The sequence below is a fragment of the Typopeltis vanoorti genome, chromosome 12 (assembly GCF_054136105.1).
Source record: "Typopeltis vanoorti isolate ZY-2024b chromosome 12, IOZ_Tvanoo_1.0, whole genome shotgun sequence".
NCBI classification, from domain to species: domain Eukaryota; kingdom Metazoa; phylum Arthropoda; class Arachnida; order Uropygi; family Thelyphonidae; genus Typopeltis; species Typopeltis vanoorti.
In genome coordinates, this window is record NC_143560.1 from 118281120 (window position 1) to 118303038 (window position 21919).

At 35.5% G+C, this 21919-nt stretch overlaps 1 protein-coding gene across 1 annotated transcript in view; it reads right to left on the reverse strand.

The window, feature by feature from the left end:
• The window catches only part of LOC150101173 (store-operated calcium entry-associated regulatory factor-like), a 144009-nt gene that overhangs the window by 83961 nt on the left and 38129 nt on the right, over positions 1-21919 (reverse strand). Inside the window, exon 3 of the mRNA XM_090401453.1 lies at positions 7240-7350. Within this exon, the coding sequence (XP_090257579.1) occupies positions 7240-7350 (111 nt within the window). The remainder of the gene's footprint in view (positions 1-7239; positions 7351-21919) is intronic.

Genomic DNA, 21919 nt, shown 5'->3' on the forward strand with positions numbered 1-21919 from the left:
TTCTGAATCTTCACTTCCCCATCCTACAACAAACCAAATCAGAAAAGATGTGATCTTACCAAAACATGTGAAGGATGACAACTTCCTAATCACTATCTACTCGTGGTTAGCTGCCTCTTTGATCATTCCCATTTTCATATTCACATGCCTCAAAGATGACTGCACACATCCTCACCTGTTTGCACTAATAGTTCTCAATTCATTCCCTGATTCTGTACATCCATACCCTCATTAGCCATCTTTCTCTCCAGTTATCCAACTCCAAATCAAATCAATTCCTATGTAAGTCCTTCTTTAAATAAAATTATTTCATGCCTCTTCCAAACTATACATCCTGTACATTCCTGCTATATAAATTACATAATGATTTATATATTTATCATGGCCATTCTCAATTCCCTCCTATCATACTATTGCAAAAGACTTAAATTTGCTTCCTCACACTTCTTTCTTTTTTTTTCAATAGTTCCTAACAATGTCACCTCTCAAATCATTTGAATCTGCTAAAATAATTAACTGTTTGACTTATCTTTTGTCTGCAATTTAATAGCACCACTCACATTTTTTATCTTCATTCCCCAAAACAACTTTTTCACTCTTTTATCATGTATGCTCCTTACCATCCTAATGTTGATCCAGCTATTGTCACTAAAAAAAAATGCCTGAATTTTTTACCTATATTTGTACACAGACAGGATACACAGTAGTACAAAGATTGCATTATTATTGTGTACCCTTTTGTTGTACTCATCACCAAGAACATAACTGAGGTTTTCTGTTGTCCAGAATACACACAATTTTGTTTTGCTGATTTTCAAAATAAATTTTCATATTAATTATTTAATCTGAATATGTAGGATGATGACCTGTAGCAAATTTAATTAAGAGGATATCATCATCTGCATTGAATAAACTGCAGAATTTGATGCTGATATCAGATTTGATTTTCTTTAATAATTTGGACTACCTCTCAGGCAAAGGAGAGTGTACAATCCTGCTTCACACTTGCTTTAATACAAAATAATCTTTCTGTATGTTCTTCACTGATAAACAATTATGTAAGCTATGTTGTCCTGTATAAGAGTCCATATAAACTATGCAGTTTTAGTTTAATAAAGAGCTCTCCCTAGATACTCATCCATTTCCTTTTTAAAGATATCTTTTCCTATATTATTATTATTATCAAGAGAGACCTTTAGGGAGTCGGCACTCGTTGAGGGAGGCCACATACTACATGCATCAGATATCATACTTATTCTTGAATTCATTCATACTGCTTGCACACCACCTCCAATGGCAATAAATTCCAGTTACGCACCACAGTATGAGAGAAAACTCTATCCCTCGCCCCCTTCTAAGTGACATTCATTCTCAGCTTGCAAGGATGCCCTCTTATCATTTCCCCACCCTCTATAAATTGAAAAATTCCATCAACTGAAATTCTGTATGACCCTTTCAAGTTTGAAAGTACATCTCAATCGTACCCCTCTTTCTCCTGTTTGCTAGTGTCTGCACAACGGAAACCAGGAGACCAGACCTGCACACAATAGTCCAAGTAGGGTTTTATCAAGACCTTTTAAAGAGACAAAATGACATCCTTATCTTTACATGTTAAAATTTGTTTCAGCATTGCAATTATCTTTTGAGTTGTATATGCTATCTTTGCTACATGGCCCACCAATATAATACAACATTGGATATCTAATCATGTCAAAGTGAATGACTTTACATTTACTGACATCCATTTCTCATGCCACAATTCCAGCCTATTCAAATCATTCTGCAAGTACTGCATATCAACAGCATCCCTGATTACCCTATTTTTGCATCATCAGCAAACAGCTGTATGTTGCTTGTCAAATTGTTCCCAACATCATTAATATACAGATTGAATAACAGTGGACTAAGCACTGATCCTTGTGTCACACCACTGCTTACCTTGAATCTTGCAGACTCACATCCTCCGTATACCACTTTTTGATACCTGTCAGTCAACCATCCTCTTATCTATGCTAATATTCTATAATCAAATCCATATTCTCCAATTTATGTAACAGTCTACCATGCTGTATTCTGTCAAAAGCCTTAGTAAAATCCGCAAGAATCATGGTAACATTGTTATCGAATTTGAGTAAGTTGCTAACACATGACCTTCCTTAGTAAACCCATGTTGCTCATTGCAAAGTAGAGATTCACTGTCAACTGATTTTTGAATGTGAGCCCTAACCAATTTTTCCAAAATCTTCACCACCACTCCTGAGATACTAATTGGTCAATAGTTGGATACATCGGTCTTTGCACCACCCTTGTGCAATGGAATTACCATACATTCTTTCCATTCTTGCAGAATCTTCCCTGTTTTGAGACTATTGGTCAAATTTGGTCAAAGGAATAGCCAGTTCAATTGAATACAGATATCCCAGAAGTCCCTGTTGATGAATTCTTATTCAGTTTGTGTAACAGCTCTAATACCTCATCCAGATATACCCGAGTTTCTTCATCCTGTGAGGTAGCAATGAGTTCAATGTTACATACACAACGTTCACAGCTTTTAACAAAATGAGCACTCATTAGTTGAACAACTTCTGTATCTGTTATTCTTTCATATTCATTCTTTCTTTTACTTGCAGCAGACCGACAGAATTCTTGTGGGCTGTCGTTAGCACGCAAAGTCAGTTTCTTTTCATACTCAAACTTTGCTTCCGTAGCCTGCTGCTTATAATTTTCATAACAGACATCATCCTTATGCACATGATATTCCTTCCACATCCATTTGACTCCTACCCTATTTATTCTTCGAACTCTCGGGACACATTTTGATATCGCATCATTTAAGGATTGTTTAAACACACTGTAGATATTTTTACTCTCCAGTAGCCGATCCAATTCCACTGAACTCAGTATACTCCTGAGTTGATCATAATTTCCTGCTTTGTAGTTCAGCATGTAAACTTCTCTAAACTTCCTAAGTGAGTACTGCATGATCACTGTCACCAACTGGAGGCAGAATAGTTACATCTGTAACTGAAATGCCCTCAGTAATCAAATCTAATACTCTTTGATCTCGAATTCCTTCAGTCACATGCTGCCTAAGGAAGTTGTCCTGCAACAGCTCAATAAATTAATTTTCATTCTTCTCATGAGATTCTACTGCTATCCAATCAATATTTGGATAATTAACTTCTCCCATTATGATTACTCTTTTCATACTCATCTTTCCTATTTGGTGATGCATTTCTTCATCACTTGCAACCAATCCACCAGGTCTGTAACAACACCCCACTGTGTAAGTGATCTTGTTAGATTCCACTTCACACCAGATGGATTCAAACTCACTGCCACATGAAATACTGTTAGTAGTAGTACTACAATCATGTCTCAAGTCTAACTGGATTCAAATCATCCGACATCATTAGCAAGACACCTCTCCTCTAATATCTTCTCTATCCTTCCTAAAAATACTGCACCTTTTACACTCGATACCAGTTAGTATGTCTGATTCTGATAGCCAGGTCTCACTAATGCCTACAATCTGAGGTCCCAACAAATTGACCAAGGCAACAAATTCTACCTCTTTGTTTCTGATACTCCTAGCATTCATGTACTGACATAATAATCTACCTGCATGTTCTTTTATATACTCTTGTCTGCAGTCTGCATGACACAGTTGGACAATTTGTGGATCTATTCTTCTCTAGTGCATTATACATGTATACATCTTTGAACAAGTTGATGGGTCCGAACCAGACGAACACAAAGTCGAAATTGTTCTCTCCTTGTCAACATTTCCATGATAAAGCCAATTCCCATCATTAACACAGTTATATAACATTGTCACTCTTACACTCACATTCTCACTATTCCTCCCTTCATAATTAAGTTTCCTTGACTCTCTGTGTTAGGTCTCATACCAGTTATAAGTTTTTCAGGACTGATATCAAACACATTCAGGTGTAGGCCATCCCTCTTATACAAATCCAATCTTCCCTCAAACTCCTTCACACATCCAAAAACTTGCATCCATTCCTTGTACATAGTCTACTCATAGAATCATTTGCCATCATAGCCCTTCTTCTTAATTTCTTTTTATCATATTGAGGTAATATACTGACGATTTTCACTTTCTCAATCTTCACTCTTGCCTCTTTCAACAATCCTTTTCATGTCCCCTCTCATACTGAACTTATCGCTAGTTAAGTCATTAGTACCTATTACAATTTTGGTCTCGTTTACTTTTCTTTTCTGAATTGCTTCCTTTACATTCTTAATTTTTGCTCCAGGAAAACTCAAAGTTATGATTTGCTCATCAATAGCATGTTTTATTATAGAGTCACAATACCAAATACATCCTTCTTTTTACTTACAACGTCACTTACCTGATTTCCATTACTTCCTGACTTACCTGTTTCCATGCTTTTTTGTTTCTTATTTTGCTGCTTAATTTTCTTTTCCTCATTATGTTCATTTAAATGCTTCTCAACTTCTTGTAATTCCCACATTGTCACTCTTACAATCTGCTTTAATTTTGCCATTTGGAAGTTTATTCATTCAATAAGCGCTTCATATCTCCTCAAATACATATTGCTATTTGGCCTATGGTATCCATTTAGTAACTTATTTATATTTTTATTTATTTATTTTATATTTATATTCAATCTTTTCTGGCTATCAACTAAATTTTGCAAAATCCACAATGTAGACATACTTGTTCAGTTAGACTTCTTGAGATGAGGAAAGAAACCAGGATGGGTGAAGAAATCTGTTGTGTTTTAAACAAAGTTGTAGTCCTCTTTTTAAAGGTTGTTAAGAGAAAATTGTGTACCCAAAACTGTTCCAGAGCAGAGGCAGAGGGTATGAAACAGGAGAAACATAAAGTTGTTTTGGTATGTATGTATGCAGCTGGACAGTAGATGGATGATAATCAGATGATCCTGAGGATAATGGCCAAGATGATTACAGGTCTATCAAATGCAAATAGATTGAAAATGTGTGTGTTGGGGGGGGGGTTTACACTTTTTTAAAATTTATTTTTATATCAGTCCTCTCCCCCATCCAAAAGGTTGAAAAACTTATAGCACATGAGTGCTGTGCAGGCAAGTGGTCAAGAAAAAACCCATTATGTGTTTTGAACTGGGTTGTAGTCCTTGTTTTTAAAGGCTGTTAAGGGGAAAATCTGTACACAAGACTGTTCTGGAGTAGAGGTAGAACGTATGAGACAGAAGGACAAGAAGTTGTCTTGGTAAGTGTGCAGCTGGATAGTAGATAGATGATAAGCAGTAGCTCCTTTGGTTTGAGGGGAAAGTGGAGGAATGGTATCAGCCAGTTTAGCAGAACAGCACCCATGACAATACCTGTAGAAAAGGTACAGAGCAGAAACATCATATTTATGAATTAGTTTATGAGAGAAGGGTCAAAATTAACTGAATCGTCCTTTTCTGGACAGCATCAAGCATAGGTTTTTGGTGCAATATCCTGTATGTCAGAACAATATTCTGAGGTAGGGTAAATTTGAGATTTAGTGTTTGGAGTTTTACAAGTGAGAAATAATGTCTTGAGTAGAAAATGCCACCTAGCCTTTATGAATGTAGAGGCAGCTACGGATGTGATTTGCTTATGTCAGGATATGCTAGAAGTGTAAAGTCACTCCAATAAGAAATATATAATCTTGCATGGAGATCTGGATAATATCAAAGGTGAGAGGAAGATGAAGTGTGGTACTTCTTGTGTGAAATAAGGCAAGTTGGGTTTTGCTATTGAATATGAAAAGGCTGTCATCAGCCCAGTGATATATAACAAGAATATTGGTGTGTAAAAGTATCAATTATGGAAAATCTGGTTTGTGATATATGGACACCAAAACGTTGGTCAAATGAAAACTAAGACTAGAGTGCACTGCCATTAGTGAAACTGTAGATAGGATTTTAGGTTAATAACTGAAAATCATTTATGAATGGGAGAAAGAGCATGGGTGAAAACAGAGCCCTGAGATACTCAAGAACTGATGGAAAGATCCGAAGAAAAAGTCATTCACCATGATGCACAGTGAATGACCAAAGAGGAAACTGGTTATCCATTTGTGAAGGGTAGATTGCAGACCATACACAATGGTAGTCTGGTAAATAGGCCTTTCTGCTACACCCAATCAAAAGCCTTGAAAATATCTAGAGCAAGAAGGCAGTATTCAGTTTTCACGCAACCTTTCTAAAGCTTGGGTCCACAGATGGGCAATGAGATCTGCTGTGAACTGAGTGGAAGAATCCATATTATCATTCACCAATTAATGTTGCTATCAGTATTACTGGAGCTGAATGGAAATGAAACTATCATATATGGTTAAGTTGCTAATTGTCCACGGAACTGCTACTTTTTTTTTAATGCAAATAAATGTTGAATTTCTGAGAACTTATTTTTTCCATCATTAGGCTAGCATGTGCTTTGAAATGAGTGGTCAAATTCATCTCATAGGTGCTTTCATTAAGTTAGTTATTAGAGAAGTTTAGAGAAAATTATACATGGGATATGTTTTAAGCACAGAATACTGCATTCCTGTTTTTATGTTATATGTTAATTTCTGCAATCATTTCAGAGAAACTTATTTATTATTGAAAGTTTTTTTTTTTTCACTTGGTTATACTATAAATAAAGATGCCAAGAAATTATATTCTTGGTTTTATCCTTTATCCAAGTGCAAGCAAACAAAGTTCTCATGAAGTAACTTCACGACTAGGCTACTTGTATATAGAGGCTAATGATTTCACATCAATTGTCTTAGTATCCCTTAATGCAAAGCACATATCCTTACGGATATGTATAATGCTATGTACTATGGGAAGGGCCCATAGTACATAGCATTATACCCAGACCTGTTTCGACCTTCAGTGAGAGCCAGACCCAGAAGTGATACCAAGGTTGAAGTAATGCACATATCATATTTCCATACACAAGTAGTCAAAACTGTGATTTAGACAGATGTTTAAAGTTTTTTTCACTTGGTTATACTATAAATTAAAGATGCCAAGACACTCTCGGTTTCATTCTTTATCATGGGCTACTATGGCAAATGATGTGAAGTTATTTGCCTCTATATACAAATAACCAAGTTGTGAAGTTACTTCACACTTGGATAAAGGATGAAACCAAGAATATAATTTCTTGGCACCTTTATTTATTATAAAAACAAAAATAATTGGTAGAGGAAAATATTCTTAAAACTGATTTAACTAGGAAAAGTATACTTACGCCACATGATCCTTTCAATACATAAGGATCATCAGCATAATCATAGCCCTCACATAATACATCAATTCTTCCAAATGTATAGGAATTACTCATATCTGTTTTACATTCCCACTAGAAAAACAAATTGTGATTTCTAAATAATAATTTTCATACCAAAGGTGGATTAATGCAAAGGGAATTAATCCAAACTATGATTTAAATCAACAGATAAAGATCTATTTTCCTGTTATGAATACACTACAGCAAATGCACTCCATATAACTAATTACCAAAAGTCCTCACAGGCCTGACATTCTGAAGAAAATTCACAACAAACTATTCACTGCAATGAACTGCCCTATGAGAATCAACTGCACCTCTGCTTAAGGCCAAAAGTATGAAATTTCTTCTTTTTTTCTAGCTTAACTTCCAATGTATTGCAAATACCAACCTCTTCAACTCTTTTTCTATCTTGAGCTTTCCCAGTCTAGCTCAGTATTTCATCTCAATTAAAGTCTTTTTTTTTTTTTACCCATAGTGCTATGGTGTTTTCCTAGGCCACTTTTCATCAGAACTCATCTTGTTTAGCCATTCTCTCCTCAATCATTCTTTCCACATGCATGTCATACAGGGTAGCCCAAAATGTACCTACCAATTTTAAATCCAATTTTCTTTACAATTAGCTGGTATAATTAGAAAAAAAAAATTTACCGACACATTATAGCCATCAAGCCATTTCTGTTTCATAAAAGTCATTTGTGTATTCTTTTCTTCTGCAGGGTATGAAAACTGTTGGCCTACACTACTGTGCAGTAGGTATTCATCATCGAAGAGTACATTCTACTTTTGAGAGAAACTTGTGACATGAAATTAAGAATTATCAACAAGTTAGCACAAGAAAAGTATATTTAATACATATTTAATAATTTACAGAAAGAACTTTCTACTATCAAACAATAAATGAAACTAAATGGCTTCTCCAAAAGAATTACACAACATCTATCCGAATCCTACAAGCCAAACCAAAACAAAAAGAATCAATACGTCGAGTTCCAATCCCATATATCTCCAGAATTTCAGAATCAATTTCAAGAATTCTGAAGAAATATGAACTAACAGCTACTTATATTCCTATCAATAAAATATCCACCTATTTCCCATTGTCTAAAGATAAATGCTCAACTATGCACAAGTTCCATGTGACTGGCATCTTTCTTACTTTGGACAAACCAGACACTCTATAGAAAAAAGAACATCAATCTTATATTCTTCACAACAGATCCGATAAGTCTGGATTGGCTCAGCACGGGATAGAGACAAACCACAACATTCTCTGGTCCAAAACTCGCCTTCTACACAGATGTCAGTATAAATTCAAATGCCTATTCAAAGAGAGTGCTGAGGCCTTACTTCACCGCCCTAACTTGAATCGGAATGACTGCATATCCTTGTCAAAAATATGGGAAAGTTTGATCTGAATAACACCATTTTTTTTTTTTAATTATTATTAAGACCTTCTAGATACTACATCTGTCTAATAATATCTTTAATATGATTTTATAAATGAAGTTTAAGTTTTTTTTTTCTATGACATTATAAATTTATACGTATAATTTATTTCTTCACTCTTATGTTTACCTTTTTTCAGTGAAATATCGTGATTAGTGATGTAACATCTAACGTGATTAGCAATGTAACATCTAACTACTCAGCCAGCCAGGCTGGCCGAGTAGTTAGCAAATCCGCTCTCCAACCAAAAGGCTGCGGGTTCAAATCCCACCGTGGGCATGGATGTTTGTCTGTGAAAATACTAGTGGTCAGCGGTAGATGGCATTGGTGTAGATGATGAAGGTAGTTGCAGTTGGTGGATTGATGGAGAGTTGTAGAGTAGGTACTCTCCCTTAATGAGTCTTTGGACTCCCTGGAGGTATTATATAATAATAACATCACGCAGCTCATTCTAATTTTGAATGCTCAATTGTTTGTATTCTACCTTGTAAAAAACTTTCCTGTCAAGCCACTGATGAGAGTTTGTAATTTTCTAACTGAAATATCTGGCAATATATTAAATATACTTTTCTTTTGCTAACATGTTAATAATTCTGAAGAGTAGATTTGATCATCAGAAAGTCCCAAAGATGTTAGAAAAGCATTTCAGGTAAAGTTTGGTGTCAAAGTTGGATCAGACAGGCACACAATATCGAACCTCGTCAAGAAACTTCACAAGACTGGGTTGTGCCAGATGATCACTAAAAGTAGCTGGCCTTCAACAGCAAGGACTGAAAGAAACATTAAAAAAGTTTCGGAAACATTTGAAAGAAGCCCAAAAAAAAAGGTCTACAAGGAGAGCGTCTCAGATGTTAGGGATCAAATGAAGCAGTCTTTGGCAAATTCTTAAGGAAGATCTTCATTTGTTTCCCTATAAAATCCAGACCCAACAGCCGCTCACAGAGGTGAACACGACAGCAAGATTGGACTTTGCTAATGCAATGATCAGAAGAACTAAGAACCAAGAAATTGACCCTGGTCTCATCTGGTTTTCAGATGAAGCACGCTTTTGGCTTGATGGGTTCGTGAACAGGCAGAACTGGTGAATATGGGGATCAGAAAATCATCTCTCATATGCCTCCTGTTTCGGTTACTTCAGGTCTTCACCCAAAACATGTGAATGCATGGTGTGCCTTGCTTGAAACCAATTTCATTCCTTTCCTTCAGGACTTCTATGGTTCTGGCCTCATGGGTCACTTTTTCATGCAAGACTGTGCTCGTCCCCATTGCACAGAATCCATTTTCCAGCTTTTGAATGAACATTTCCGTGGGAATGTCATTGCTTTGGATTATCCAAAGCAGTACGGAAGCGGAATTGACTGGCCACCTTATTCACCACACCTCAATCCTTTGGATTTTTTTTTTTTTTAATGGGGGCATCTCAAAGACAGAGTGTATCAGAACAATCCAAAGACTTTGGAGGAGCTAAAGTCATCTATCGAGCATGAAATCTTGGCTATTCCAAAAGACGTCCTCCACAAGGTAGTGTACAATTTTGTGATATGATTATGGAAGATCGGCAAGGTTGAATGTAAATATATTGAACGTGTTGTAATATAAATGGCATAAGATGTAGAATTAATACATTTTGGATGAGATTCATATGCCTCCTCGTTCAGGGATAATACAGCATTAAATTTTGTAGGTACATTTTGGACCACCCTCTATCTCAGTATGCAAGCTCTGATTTCATAAGAAATCAGAAGTAAGATCTCTTCTACTAACTTTCATAAGTTAGTAGAAGAGATCTACAGAGTTCATATAGTTCCTGATCGTATCTTCTCCATTCATCCATTCACCTGTTACTGTTATTCCTTACAGGTCCAAAGACTACTTCTTCAGGATGTTATTTTCAAATATATCTGTAAGGCTTTTTCATCTTGGCCTGTTATGCTCCACATAAAACAACAGGTCTAATGGTAGTCTTGTATATTTCTATTTTAACTCTACATGAAAATTTTGGAAGATAAATGTAATGGATGATAAGATCTATTGGAAGGACATATTCTAGCTTGTATTTTCATACTAATTATATTATCTCAAGTAATCGACAATCCAAGATATCTGAAGGAAGTAAAGTGCCATGTTTAAATTTCTAGTTATCAATAATAAACTGATAATTTTTCTCTTGGTTTTTTTGGTTTAGACAAACTTTTAAATATTTTGTTTTATCCAAATATGCATTTAATAAAAATAGCCTAATAAAACCAATCATTAATATAATTTTCTTTGGTTGTTATCCAAGTTGATCCTAGTTTTTCAGGAGAAGATTTGAATTTGCTGAATGTTATTCTAATGTCTTCAACTTTTCTCCAAATAGGCAGATATCTGTATATATTCCAATATTACTCTTCTATTTGCATTATGTTTTACAGTTTCTCTCATATACCATTCTAAACTTAAATAAAATAAGAAGGAAGGAGATTTCCATAAAAAGAAATTTCCTTACTTCAGTCCCATCTTAACAAAAAAGTTCAGATCCAATTCTAATCTAATACCATGCTTCAAATATCAGTGATGTAATTTTGATTAAATTTATTATTGTATTAAGTATTTTGAGTTAAGTCAATACTTCCCAAAGGTCTTCTCTATGAGTGCTATCATATGCTTTTCTAAAATCTAAAAATACAGACAGGCCAATTATATTCCCATTTTTGTCTCTTTCTCTTAGTGTAAAAACCTGTGGACCTATTTCATTATAATCCTGCTTGATATTCACTGATATTTTCTTCAGCATATAGCAGGATTCTTTTTAGTACAATTCAGATAGGAGCAATATCCCTCTGTAATTTTCACATTCATTTTTGCTTCTTTTATATACGGCATGATGTGATTCTTTCCATTGTGAGGATATATCTCTTCATTTCCCAGACTAAATTTACTGGTTTATATATATGTTACCGGCATTCTAAAGAATGCCTAGGCATTCTATAGAATGCCGAAAGTGGGACGTCAAAGTATGAAATGCTAAGATTTTCACACATTTCCTAAGCATTCTATAGAATGCCAAAATACAAATCGGCAAAGTATAAAATACTCCTGGGAGTGACTTTTAATGTCGCAAGGTGAGGCAAGTGACGTGACTTTCGACGCTCGCCTCAAACAGAGAGCCAGCGCACTTCCTAACCTAACCTTAACCTAACCTAACCAGAAATGGTTAGGTTAGGTTCATGCTGCCTGTGGACATTAGAGTAAAGACGATGGAAATGAGAAAATAGAAGGTTATGATGTTAATATTTTGTGTACTCTTTGTTTCAATATTGAGAATGCTGTCGAAGGTAAAATTCGATCTAAATTGAATCTGGAAATACAGGTCGAAAAAATTAAAATGGATTCCAACAATAAATTTCCTCCTGCACCTTTGGGGGCCACTGCGCAAGTTCCTATCCCAAATGTCAACAAGGGACGGGGTGACTCATGCAATCTGCTGGCGGTTGTTACGAGTGTAACAGATGATGGTTTTTATCGACTTGGAACTGCTGAAGGAATTTTAAAACCAACTCTATTCTTCTTCTTCTCTCTTCCATCATCTATGTGGATGATAATAAGGCCGAATGAACTCTTACCACTTCTGTCTGTCCTGGGAGATTCCGAACAATTCTGTCCAGTTTGGTGTCGCTTGTTGTGATTTGGTTTTCAGGTCCTCTTTTATTTTGTCTATCCATCTAATTCTGGGGCGTCCTTTGGATCTTTTACCTTCCATCGTTGTATTCAGGGTTTTAGATGGTAGTCTTTCTGTTCCCATTCTGGTCACATGGCCAAACCATCACAGTCTTCTTTCTTGGATTTTGTCTATTATTGTTATTTCTTGTTTTAGTCGTTTCCTTATGTCTTCGTTTCTTAGTCGATCCAGCAGAGCTACTCCAAGTAATCTTCTTAGCCAACCCATTTCAGTAACTAATAATTTTTTCTCTTCAGCCTTTTTGAGATTCCAGCATTCACTTCCATAGAGGAGTATTGGGAGGACCATTGTTTCGTAGATTCTTACTTTTGTTACTTGTTTGATGTCTCTTGACTTCCATATTTTATTAAGTAGTCCAAATGTTTGGGATGCTTGACTGATTCGTCTGTTTATATCTTTTATAATTTCACATTTGTAATCAATAACTCCTCCAAGGTAGGTGAAGTTTTTTACCTGCTCTAGATTCTTACTATCAATTTCAATTTTCAGATTGGTGCTTCTTTTTCCTGTTTGCATAATTTTTGTTTTGTCTATATTTATATTTAATCCAGATTTTATACACTCCTTTATTTTATCAGAAATTCGCTGTAGATTTTCTTCTGTGCTTGCAAGTAATGCAATGTCGTCTGCAAATTTTAAATTTGTCAAATTTTTCCCATATATTTTGATTCCGGAGTCTTCATTGTTTAAGGCCTTATTGGTTGCTTCTTCCAGTGTAAGATTGAACAGGTCAGGTGGTAGATTGCATCCTTGTCTTACTCCGCTCTCTGTGTGGAACTAGTTGGTTAAGATGTCCTCCATTCGTACTGCACTTTCAGATTTCTCATACAGATTCTTTATAGTTCTTTTCTACGGATTGAACCAAATGCCTGACGAAAGTCTATGAAATTTATGCAGCAACTTTGATTGTACTCTAGTGTCTTAAGGTGAATAGTTGATCAATTGTGCTTCGCCCTGGTCTGAAACCGGCTTGTTCTATATGTGCCAGTTCTATATATGGCTTAATTTGTTTTTGAAGTACTTTCGTAAAATCCTTACTTGGAATACTGAGGAGGCTAATGCCTCTGTAATTATTGCATTCTGTTTTATCTCCTTTTTTGTATATAGGAGTTATGACTGATTTGGTCCAATCAGTAGGCAATGCTTTGTTTTTTGTAGATCCTTTCAAATAATGTTTTTAATGGTTCCAAAAGTTGTTTCTTTCCTGCTTTTAAGAATTCTTCATGTATTTGATCAATGCCAGGTGCTTTCCTAGTTTTGAGTTTTTCTATGCTGTGTGCTATTATTTCTTTGGTAAAGATATTTGTTTCCTCTTCCATTTCAGTAGCTGGAATCGTAATATCCTGGGAGCTGTTTTTATTATATAAATCTTTGAATTATTCTTCCCATCTGGCCATTCTTTTTGTTTTACTTTCAATTAGTTGTCCCTCTTTGTTTTTTATCATTATAATTTTTGTTGTCCGTGTCTTACTAATTTGGTCTATTTGTTTATATAATCCATGAAGGTTATTTTCTTTTGATAGCTTTTCTGCCATTTTGCATTTTTCTTCTAACCAGTTATTCTTGTCTCTTTTAACTAGTTCTCTAATTTCTCTGGTTAATCTATTATATTCATTTCTGTTATAATTATGTTTTAGTTTCATGCTTTTCCTTTGATCGCTTAACCTTTTTACTTCTTTCGAGATCTAATCCTTTTTACTTTCTCTTTCTGTGTAACCTATTGTCTTTTCTGCCGAATTTAATACTATTTCCTTTAATTTGCACCAATGTCCTTTGATGTTTATATTCTGTTTTGGTAGTTCCTTCAGGTTTAACCAACTCTATGCCAGATCAAAATTCACTTTATATCCCAAGGACCTACTGAGAGTTGGAGACATTCCTGACCATGAAATAGCTCTCCGGTCAGCAGCTTCCGCTCTGTCGACGGGTAGCGGCCAGGGATTCGTGAGGTGTACTTGCAAGACCAAGTGCCGATTTGAAGTGCTTTTGTATGAAAAAGGCAGTTAAGTGCAATTCAAAATGTCATTCCAGTCTACCTTGTAGCAACAAGTAGTTTAGCACTGGTCTTTTTCTTTTTCTATAGAAAAATCCAGTATCTTATGCATTTTTGGAAATTATGGAGACAACTACCGTGTTTGAATAAAAACTTTAGTTTACTATTACTAAAATTTTACAATTCGACGTTTCGACCTTTATGTTAAGGTCATCTTCTGGAGCGTACAAATATACACAGGAAACAAGCTATACTACAATCATACTGGTTCGTTAAAGACACTGACTAACCACTACCACAATTGTTGGCCTGACCTCTGGTGGAAAAAAAAAAAAAAAAAAAATTATACATCAACGCTAAAGTCCTATTATTTGTGTTGTCTACTATATACATATATTAACATTATATTAACATCATTCCAGCCAGTTGGAGTGGAATGGTTTCTAATAATAGCAGATTGGCTAGAGTCCTGACTTGTGTTGAATCTTTCAAATTAGGTTGGCTGAATGTGTGCCATCCAGATCCTTGGAATTTTCATACCATCTTTATTGTTAATATTTGGGTGGTTTATCAGGATTTCGCAGGATTCTTTAAATTTTCTTTCGTACCATGTTTTTGTACAGTGTAAGGAGCAGGTGCTTTTCCAGTTGATTTGGTGTAAGGTGTTGAGTGCGTGGTCTGAGAGGCCTGCTTCACCATAATGGTTATATTTAATGTGTCTAATGTGTTCTTTTTTGCGTATAGGGATTGTCCGTCCTGTTTCACCAATGTACGGTAAGTTACAGGTGCAGCGGATGCAATAGACTCCAGGATGTGCTAATGGGAGGAGAGGGTCCTTAGAGGAGCGGAATATGGTTTTAAGTTTAGTGGGTGGTTTAAATGTGGCATTAAGGTTATAATGTTGTAGGATTCTGTTGATTTTTTCTGATAACCCTTTAATGGGATGGCTATGGTTTTACTGTAGTCTAGATTCGTTTTTGTTGTGGTTTTATAGAGTATTTTATTGACAGTATTTTTGTTATAGCCATTGTTTATGAATGTGTCACTAATGATTTTTAGTTCTTGTTTCAGGGCCTGCTGGTTAGAGCAAATAGTTGTGGCTCTGTTTTTAAGGGTGTTTATGACTCCATATTTTTGTGCTGGGTGGTGATATGAATTCGCATGTATGTATTGGCCCGTGTGTGTAGGTTTACGGCCCTCTTTGCCCACATACTAAAGTCCGGTTACTTCGTGTGGCAAAACAAATTCTACCTACAAAAGGAAGGTACGGCCATGGGCTCACCATTATCCCCCCCCCAATCGCGAACTTCTACATGGAAACCTTTGAGCAAAGGGCTCTTGATTCCGCCACGCTTCGACCGACAATCTGGCTCAGATACGTTGACGACGTGTTCGCGATCTGGCCGCACGGTCAACAAACGCTAAACACATTCCTCAGCCACCTAAACAAACAACACAAACGCATACAATTTACCATCGAAATCGAAAACCAAAATTCGCTCCCGTTCCTAGACACACTAGTTACACCTCTTCCTTCAGGCAATCTATCCTTCACGGTCTACCGAAAACCTACACACACGGGCCAATACATACATGCGAATTCATATCACCACCCAGCACAAAAATATGGAGTCATAAACACCCTTAAAAACAGAGCCACAACTATTTGCTCTAACCAGCAGGCCCTGAAACAAGAACTAAAAATCATTAGTGACACATTCATAAACAATGGCTATAACAAAAATACTGTCAATAAAATACTCTATAAAACCACAACAAAAACGAATCTAGACTACAGTAAAACCATAGCCATCCCATACATTAAAGGGTTATCAGAAAAAATCAACAGAATCCTACAACATTATAACCTTAATGCCACATTTAAACCACCCACTAAACTTAAAACCATATTCAGCTCCTCTAAGTAAGGACCTCTCCTCCCATTAGCACATCCTGGAGTCTATTGCATCCGCTGCACCTGTAACTTACCGTACATTGGTGAAACAGGACGGACAATCCCTATACGCAAAAAAGAACACATTAGACACATTAAATATAACCATTATGGTGAAGCAGGCCTCTCAGACCACGCACTCAACACCTTACACCAAATCAACTGGAAAAGCACCTGCTCCTTACACCGTACAAAAACATGGTACGAAAGAAAATTTAAAGAATCCTGCGAAATCCTGATAAACCACCCAAATATCAACAATAAAGATGGTATGAAAATTCCAAGGATCTGGATGGCACACATTCAGCCAACCTAATTTGAAAGATTCAACACAAGTCAGGACTCTAGCCAATCTGCTATTATTAGAAACCATTCAACTCCAACTGGCTGGAATGATGTTAATATAATGTTAATATATGTATATAGTAGACAACACAAATAATAGGACTTTAGCGTTGATGTATAATTTTTTTTTTTTCCACCAGAGGTCAGGCCAACAATTGTGGTAGCGGTTAGTCAGTGTCTTTAACGAACCAGTATTGTAGTATAGCTTGTTTCCTGTGTATATTTGTACGCTCCAGAAGATGACCTTAACATAAAGGTCGAAACGTCGAATTGTAAAATTTTAGTAATAGTAAACTAAAGTTTTTATTCAAACACAGTAGTTGCCTCCATAATTTCCAAAAATGCATTCGGATCACCGTGCAAGCCTAAAAGAAAGGATCCAGTATCTTACATTTTGTACTTCTTACATTTTCACATGCATCTTTTCAATAAAAGCCTTTTTCCTACTTTGCCAAAATAGTATTTGTCATTCTATATAATGCCTAAGGAAAGTATGTAAAATATTAAAATAAAACAGACATTTCATACTTTGCCTAAAAAAGGCACGCATTCTATAAAATGCCTGCTTTTCATACTTTGCCAGTAGCATATATATCTGTAGTTGGTACATTACCACCATATCTGATGAGTTCAGCTACTATTCCGTCAGTATCTGATGCTTTGTTTCCGAGATGCTTTATACTTTTTTTCTACTTCAGATAGTGAAGGTTTAAACATTACCAGGTGACATATTTTTGGATTTCTTGGATCTGTTCTTGTAAAAATTTTCTTTTGTTGTCTGCTTATTTTATTTACTTCCTTGCTGCTATTGTATCTAAATGGGTTAGTAAGTCAACTACTTCCACCTTTTTCGTTTTCTTTGGTGCATTCACATTCTTCATTAAATCATATTTTGCTGTATTTTAATTTGAATTCCAATTGAGTTTTCTGTTGCTGCCTTTATACTAACTATCCTTGATATGATTGCAGATGTTCTCATTTTTTGTTTTATTTCAATCTCTTATTTCTTCTCTGTTCTCTTATCTAGTTTGTTAATATTATACCTCAATTGATTCTGATGTGCTGAAAACTTTTTTTTACTAATAATAGCGCCAATTAGAAAATAATCATTATTACATTCAGCCTCTCAGTAATTCTGAATATTCTAGATGCAATTCCTATGTCTTTTATTATTATGTATGACATGGTCTATTTGGTTAAATATACATCCATCAGGCATTTTCATGTTTGTTTATGTATATTCTCCTTCATAAAGAATAGCGTTGCTGATTAAATTTCTAGCTGTGGCCATAATTTTTATATGCTAGCTTCATGAAGGCAAGGCTTCCAAATAATTCTGTAGATGTCTTCTTTTCCAATTTTTGCATTGAAAAGGCAATTATATCCTTCAGTGGGATTTTTTTAATGGATTAGTTCCATTTTCATAGAAATCTACTTTTATTTCGTTTTCTACAGTGCTTTTATAGGTGTCTACACATTAAAAGCATAAAATTTGGTTCATTTTATTTTATTTTTATGGATTCTATAGAAGAATGTGCTATAGTTAAAACATTTTTTTTCTGGCTTTGTCATAGCTGATAAATTTCATAAAAATATTTTTTAAAAAATGGCATAAAATGCACATCGCATCACAATTTATTCATATAAAACAGCTAACAAAAACAGATTAATAACTCCAAAAATTATTGATATTAGCCAGTTCTTACTGAAGACTAATAAATTAATTGTTTATTAAAAGGTAAAGCATACATGATTAACAATGTCTACTTATTTTACTTGAATTAAAATGATTACATTGCATTTAATAAAAATAACCTAATAAAACCAATCATTAATATTTCCAGCCCTCTATGTAATCACAAAACTCATCAGCAAACCTAGTGGTATTGGCCACTAGGATAAAGAGAAGTTTAAATTCTGAATTTGTGTGTGGTATTGACAATAGTTAGTTTTTTAAATATTGTTGTATGATAGCTGTGACCAATAGGTGGTGTTTGGTGTAGTTATAATTCTGTATTTATTATATTGTTTGTATTTCATGTGTGCAACTTTAAGTGAGAGAGAAATGGCGGAGAAACATAAGATGGTGCGAAAGACAAATGCAAGTGGCATGGACTTTTTGAAAATGAATGTGGTATGTATGGTTGGGAAGAGATTGAAGATATTTATGTGGAGAGGAAAAATAAGAGAGATGAGAGAGTTTGGGTGTGTTGTGTAAGAAGTGCTGCATATTTATGGATTATGAGATATTATTGAATGTAAGCAGTAGCAGGCAAAATATCATGGATGTAGCTACTGGAGTAGGGGAGTACAGCTGAGAGCTTGAATGGTAATGGTAAGACAGCAGGTGAAAGTGGTGTTTAGTTAGGTAAACACCGTTGGTAGTTGTTAAGCAGTGGTAAGCTGTATGAGAGCTGGCAGCAAGTTAGCAGTGGTGACCAGTAAGACAGTGGATGTGCAAAGTACTGAAAATGCAATTAGCATAAATGGCAACGAAAACCTAATTCAAGATATGAAAGCACAGTTGGCAAAGATGAAATGAGATTAAAACGTATGTGAAGAATGAACTGAAGAGAATTACAGATATGCATAGGAACGCGAGGAAGAATGGGGTGAAAGATCTGAAAGAAATATGGAATGATTTGAATGTAGCAATGTATGGAAATTCGATGATAAGAGGTGTGGTGAAAGAAAAGGTGTACAAGGTCTGTTTTCCAGGCAGTAGAAAGAGCAGGGTGATTGATGGATTGGATAAGAGGAGTATGTGAGCAAAAGAGTTGGTAGTGGTAGCTGGCATGAATCATTTGACTGGTAACAAGAAGAATGTAAGGAGGAAAGTCATGAGACTGTTAAGGAGAGTGAGAGATAACAGTGTGGTAAGTAAGATAGCCAATGTATTGCCCAGGTATGATAATGATGAGTCGAGAAGGTAAGAGAAGATTTTGAATGCTAGCAGAGTTGTGTAAATAGAAAGGAGTTCATCTTGTGAATGTGTGTGGGATGAGTTTGAGGGGCAGATAGAGCTGTATCGCCAGCAAAGGTTGGTCGATTGGTAGAGCCTCTGATACTAATCGCTCACGCAAAATGTTAAGCAAGTCTGAGCGCAGTTAGTAGTTGAATGGGGTTCAATTGTTCGATGCTACTGGCACTCTGCTGAGGACTGGCCATTCTCGCAGGGTTAACTTCAGCCTGAAAACTGATGTATGTCAGATCTCTGTGTTCTCAGGCATGTGGAGATATGACATGACATGATAAAGCTGTATAAGACAGATGGGCTACATTTGAATGGATTTGATGCGAGTCAGTTAGAGATAATGTTGCTGCAAGAGAGAATGACTGAAGTGAATGTAAGACCTGAGGAAGCAAGTGGAAGATCAGGAAAGTAAGGTAGGCAAGTTTGTGAATGGAGAGGTGAGTGGCACGAGTGGAGATAATAAGAGAGAAGGAACACAGAGTGGACAGGTAAATGAGGTCAGGGTGGAAAGGGAGATACTGTGCAAAAAGTGTAGATGATGGTTTCAGTAGATGTGCTAGTGCACAAGAAAGGATTAAGACAGTCTAGGATGTGGGGCTGATATTTACATCTGGGGAGGAGTGCAGTATCAGTGATGATAGACAGAAATGGATAGGGAGGAGAGTGTAGAAAAGTCATGTCTGAGAAGTTGGATTAGTAGGAAGTGTTATAGAAAAAGAAATAAGCTAGTGTGTATGTTTACATATTCTAGAAGTATTCGAAACAAGGGGAATGATATTGTAAAGTTGATAGTTCATTTGCCCAAAAATGTTGGTATAAGTGAGACATGGTTGAATGAAGATGATATTCTGACAAGAATATAGGAAAGATATGTAGTCTTTCGTGAAGACAGAAAAAGCAAAACAGTTTTTCTACAATTTTCCTCCGAATCAATCTGTTATCTAAACTCCAACATTATCAGATCTTATATTTCTGAGGCACTTTTTAATGTATCAATCCACCTGTATCTTGGTCTTCTTCCTGCCAACCTAGCAGAGAACATTTGTTTTGCTAATTTTTCTTTCCCCATTGTTTAAGTGACCATACCACCTGAGATTAGCTCTGCTAACACATTCCCGAATACTAACAATGTTAAGCTCTTTCCTAGTTTTTAATATGATATTGCAATTGATGCCATCTGTTAACACCCCTAATCTTTTTAAGGATGCTCATATCTGTGGACTATAGTGTTTGGTCAAGTGTTTTACCTCTGACCCAGCTCTTAGATCCATAAGTAAAAATTGGTTTGAACACCATCTTGTATACAGCTAATTTAGTGTTTTGACTAATTTCTCTCTTATTCCATTTAAATTTATTCAGTTGACTTCCTAATATACTACTTTGTTGATCCGGCTGTTTATTTCCATATTTAATTTACCATCTTCACTAAATATTGTGCTGAAGTAGTTGAAATGTTTTACTTGTTCTATAGGTTCTCCATTCACAATGCAGTTGATATTTTCAGAGCTTCTGCCTATTTTCATTGTCTTTGTCATGCTATTGCTGATTTTCATACCAAATTTATTACAACAATTATTCAGTTTAGTCAAGGAATCTTGCAGACTTCTACTGGATTTATTTAGAAGTATAAATAAAACAGGTTTAATAAAACTTTCCTTCATAACGTGATCCATACAAATAATGAATAACAGACGGCATAATGTACATCCTCGCCTGACACCAGATTTAACACTAAACCATCTTCTTGTACTTCCTTCAATTCTAACTGCTGATTTACAACTCGAATCAATACTAAATATTGCATGATATAACATCCCATTAACATCATACAACTGTAGCATTTTGAATAGCTTTTCTCTTTCCACCTTGTCATATGCCTTTTCCAGATCTACAAAACTTAAATACAGAGCTTTTGTATTTAAGTTTTCAACTATTTGTTGTAAAGTGAAAATCTGATCTTGACAACCTCTATTTGGTCTGAATCCAGCTTCTTTATCAAGTTTCCCTTCCACAATCCTTCTCAACCGTTTCTCAAGTATACTTGAGTAAATCTTACCAGGAACACTGAGTAGTGAAATATCTCTGTAATTCTCATATTCAGTTTTATTTTCCTTTTTGTATATTGGTACTATGAGAGCTCTATTCCAATCATCTGAAATTCATCCCTCTGTTCAGGCCTTCTGAACTATCCAATGCAGCCACCGT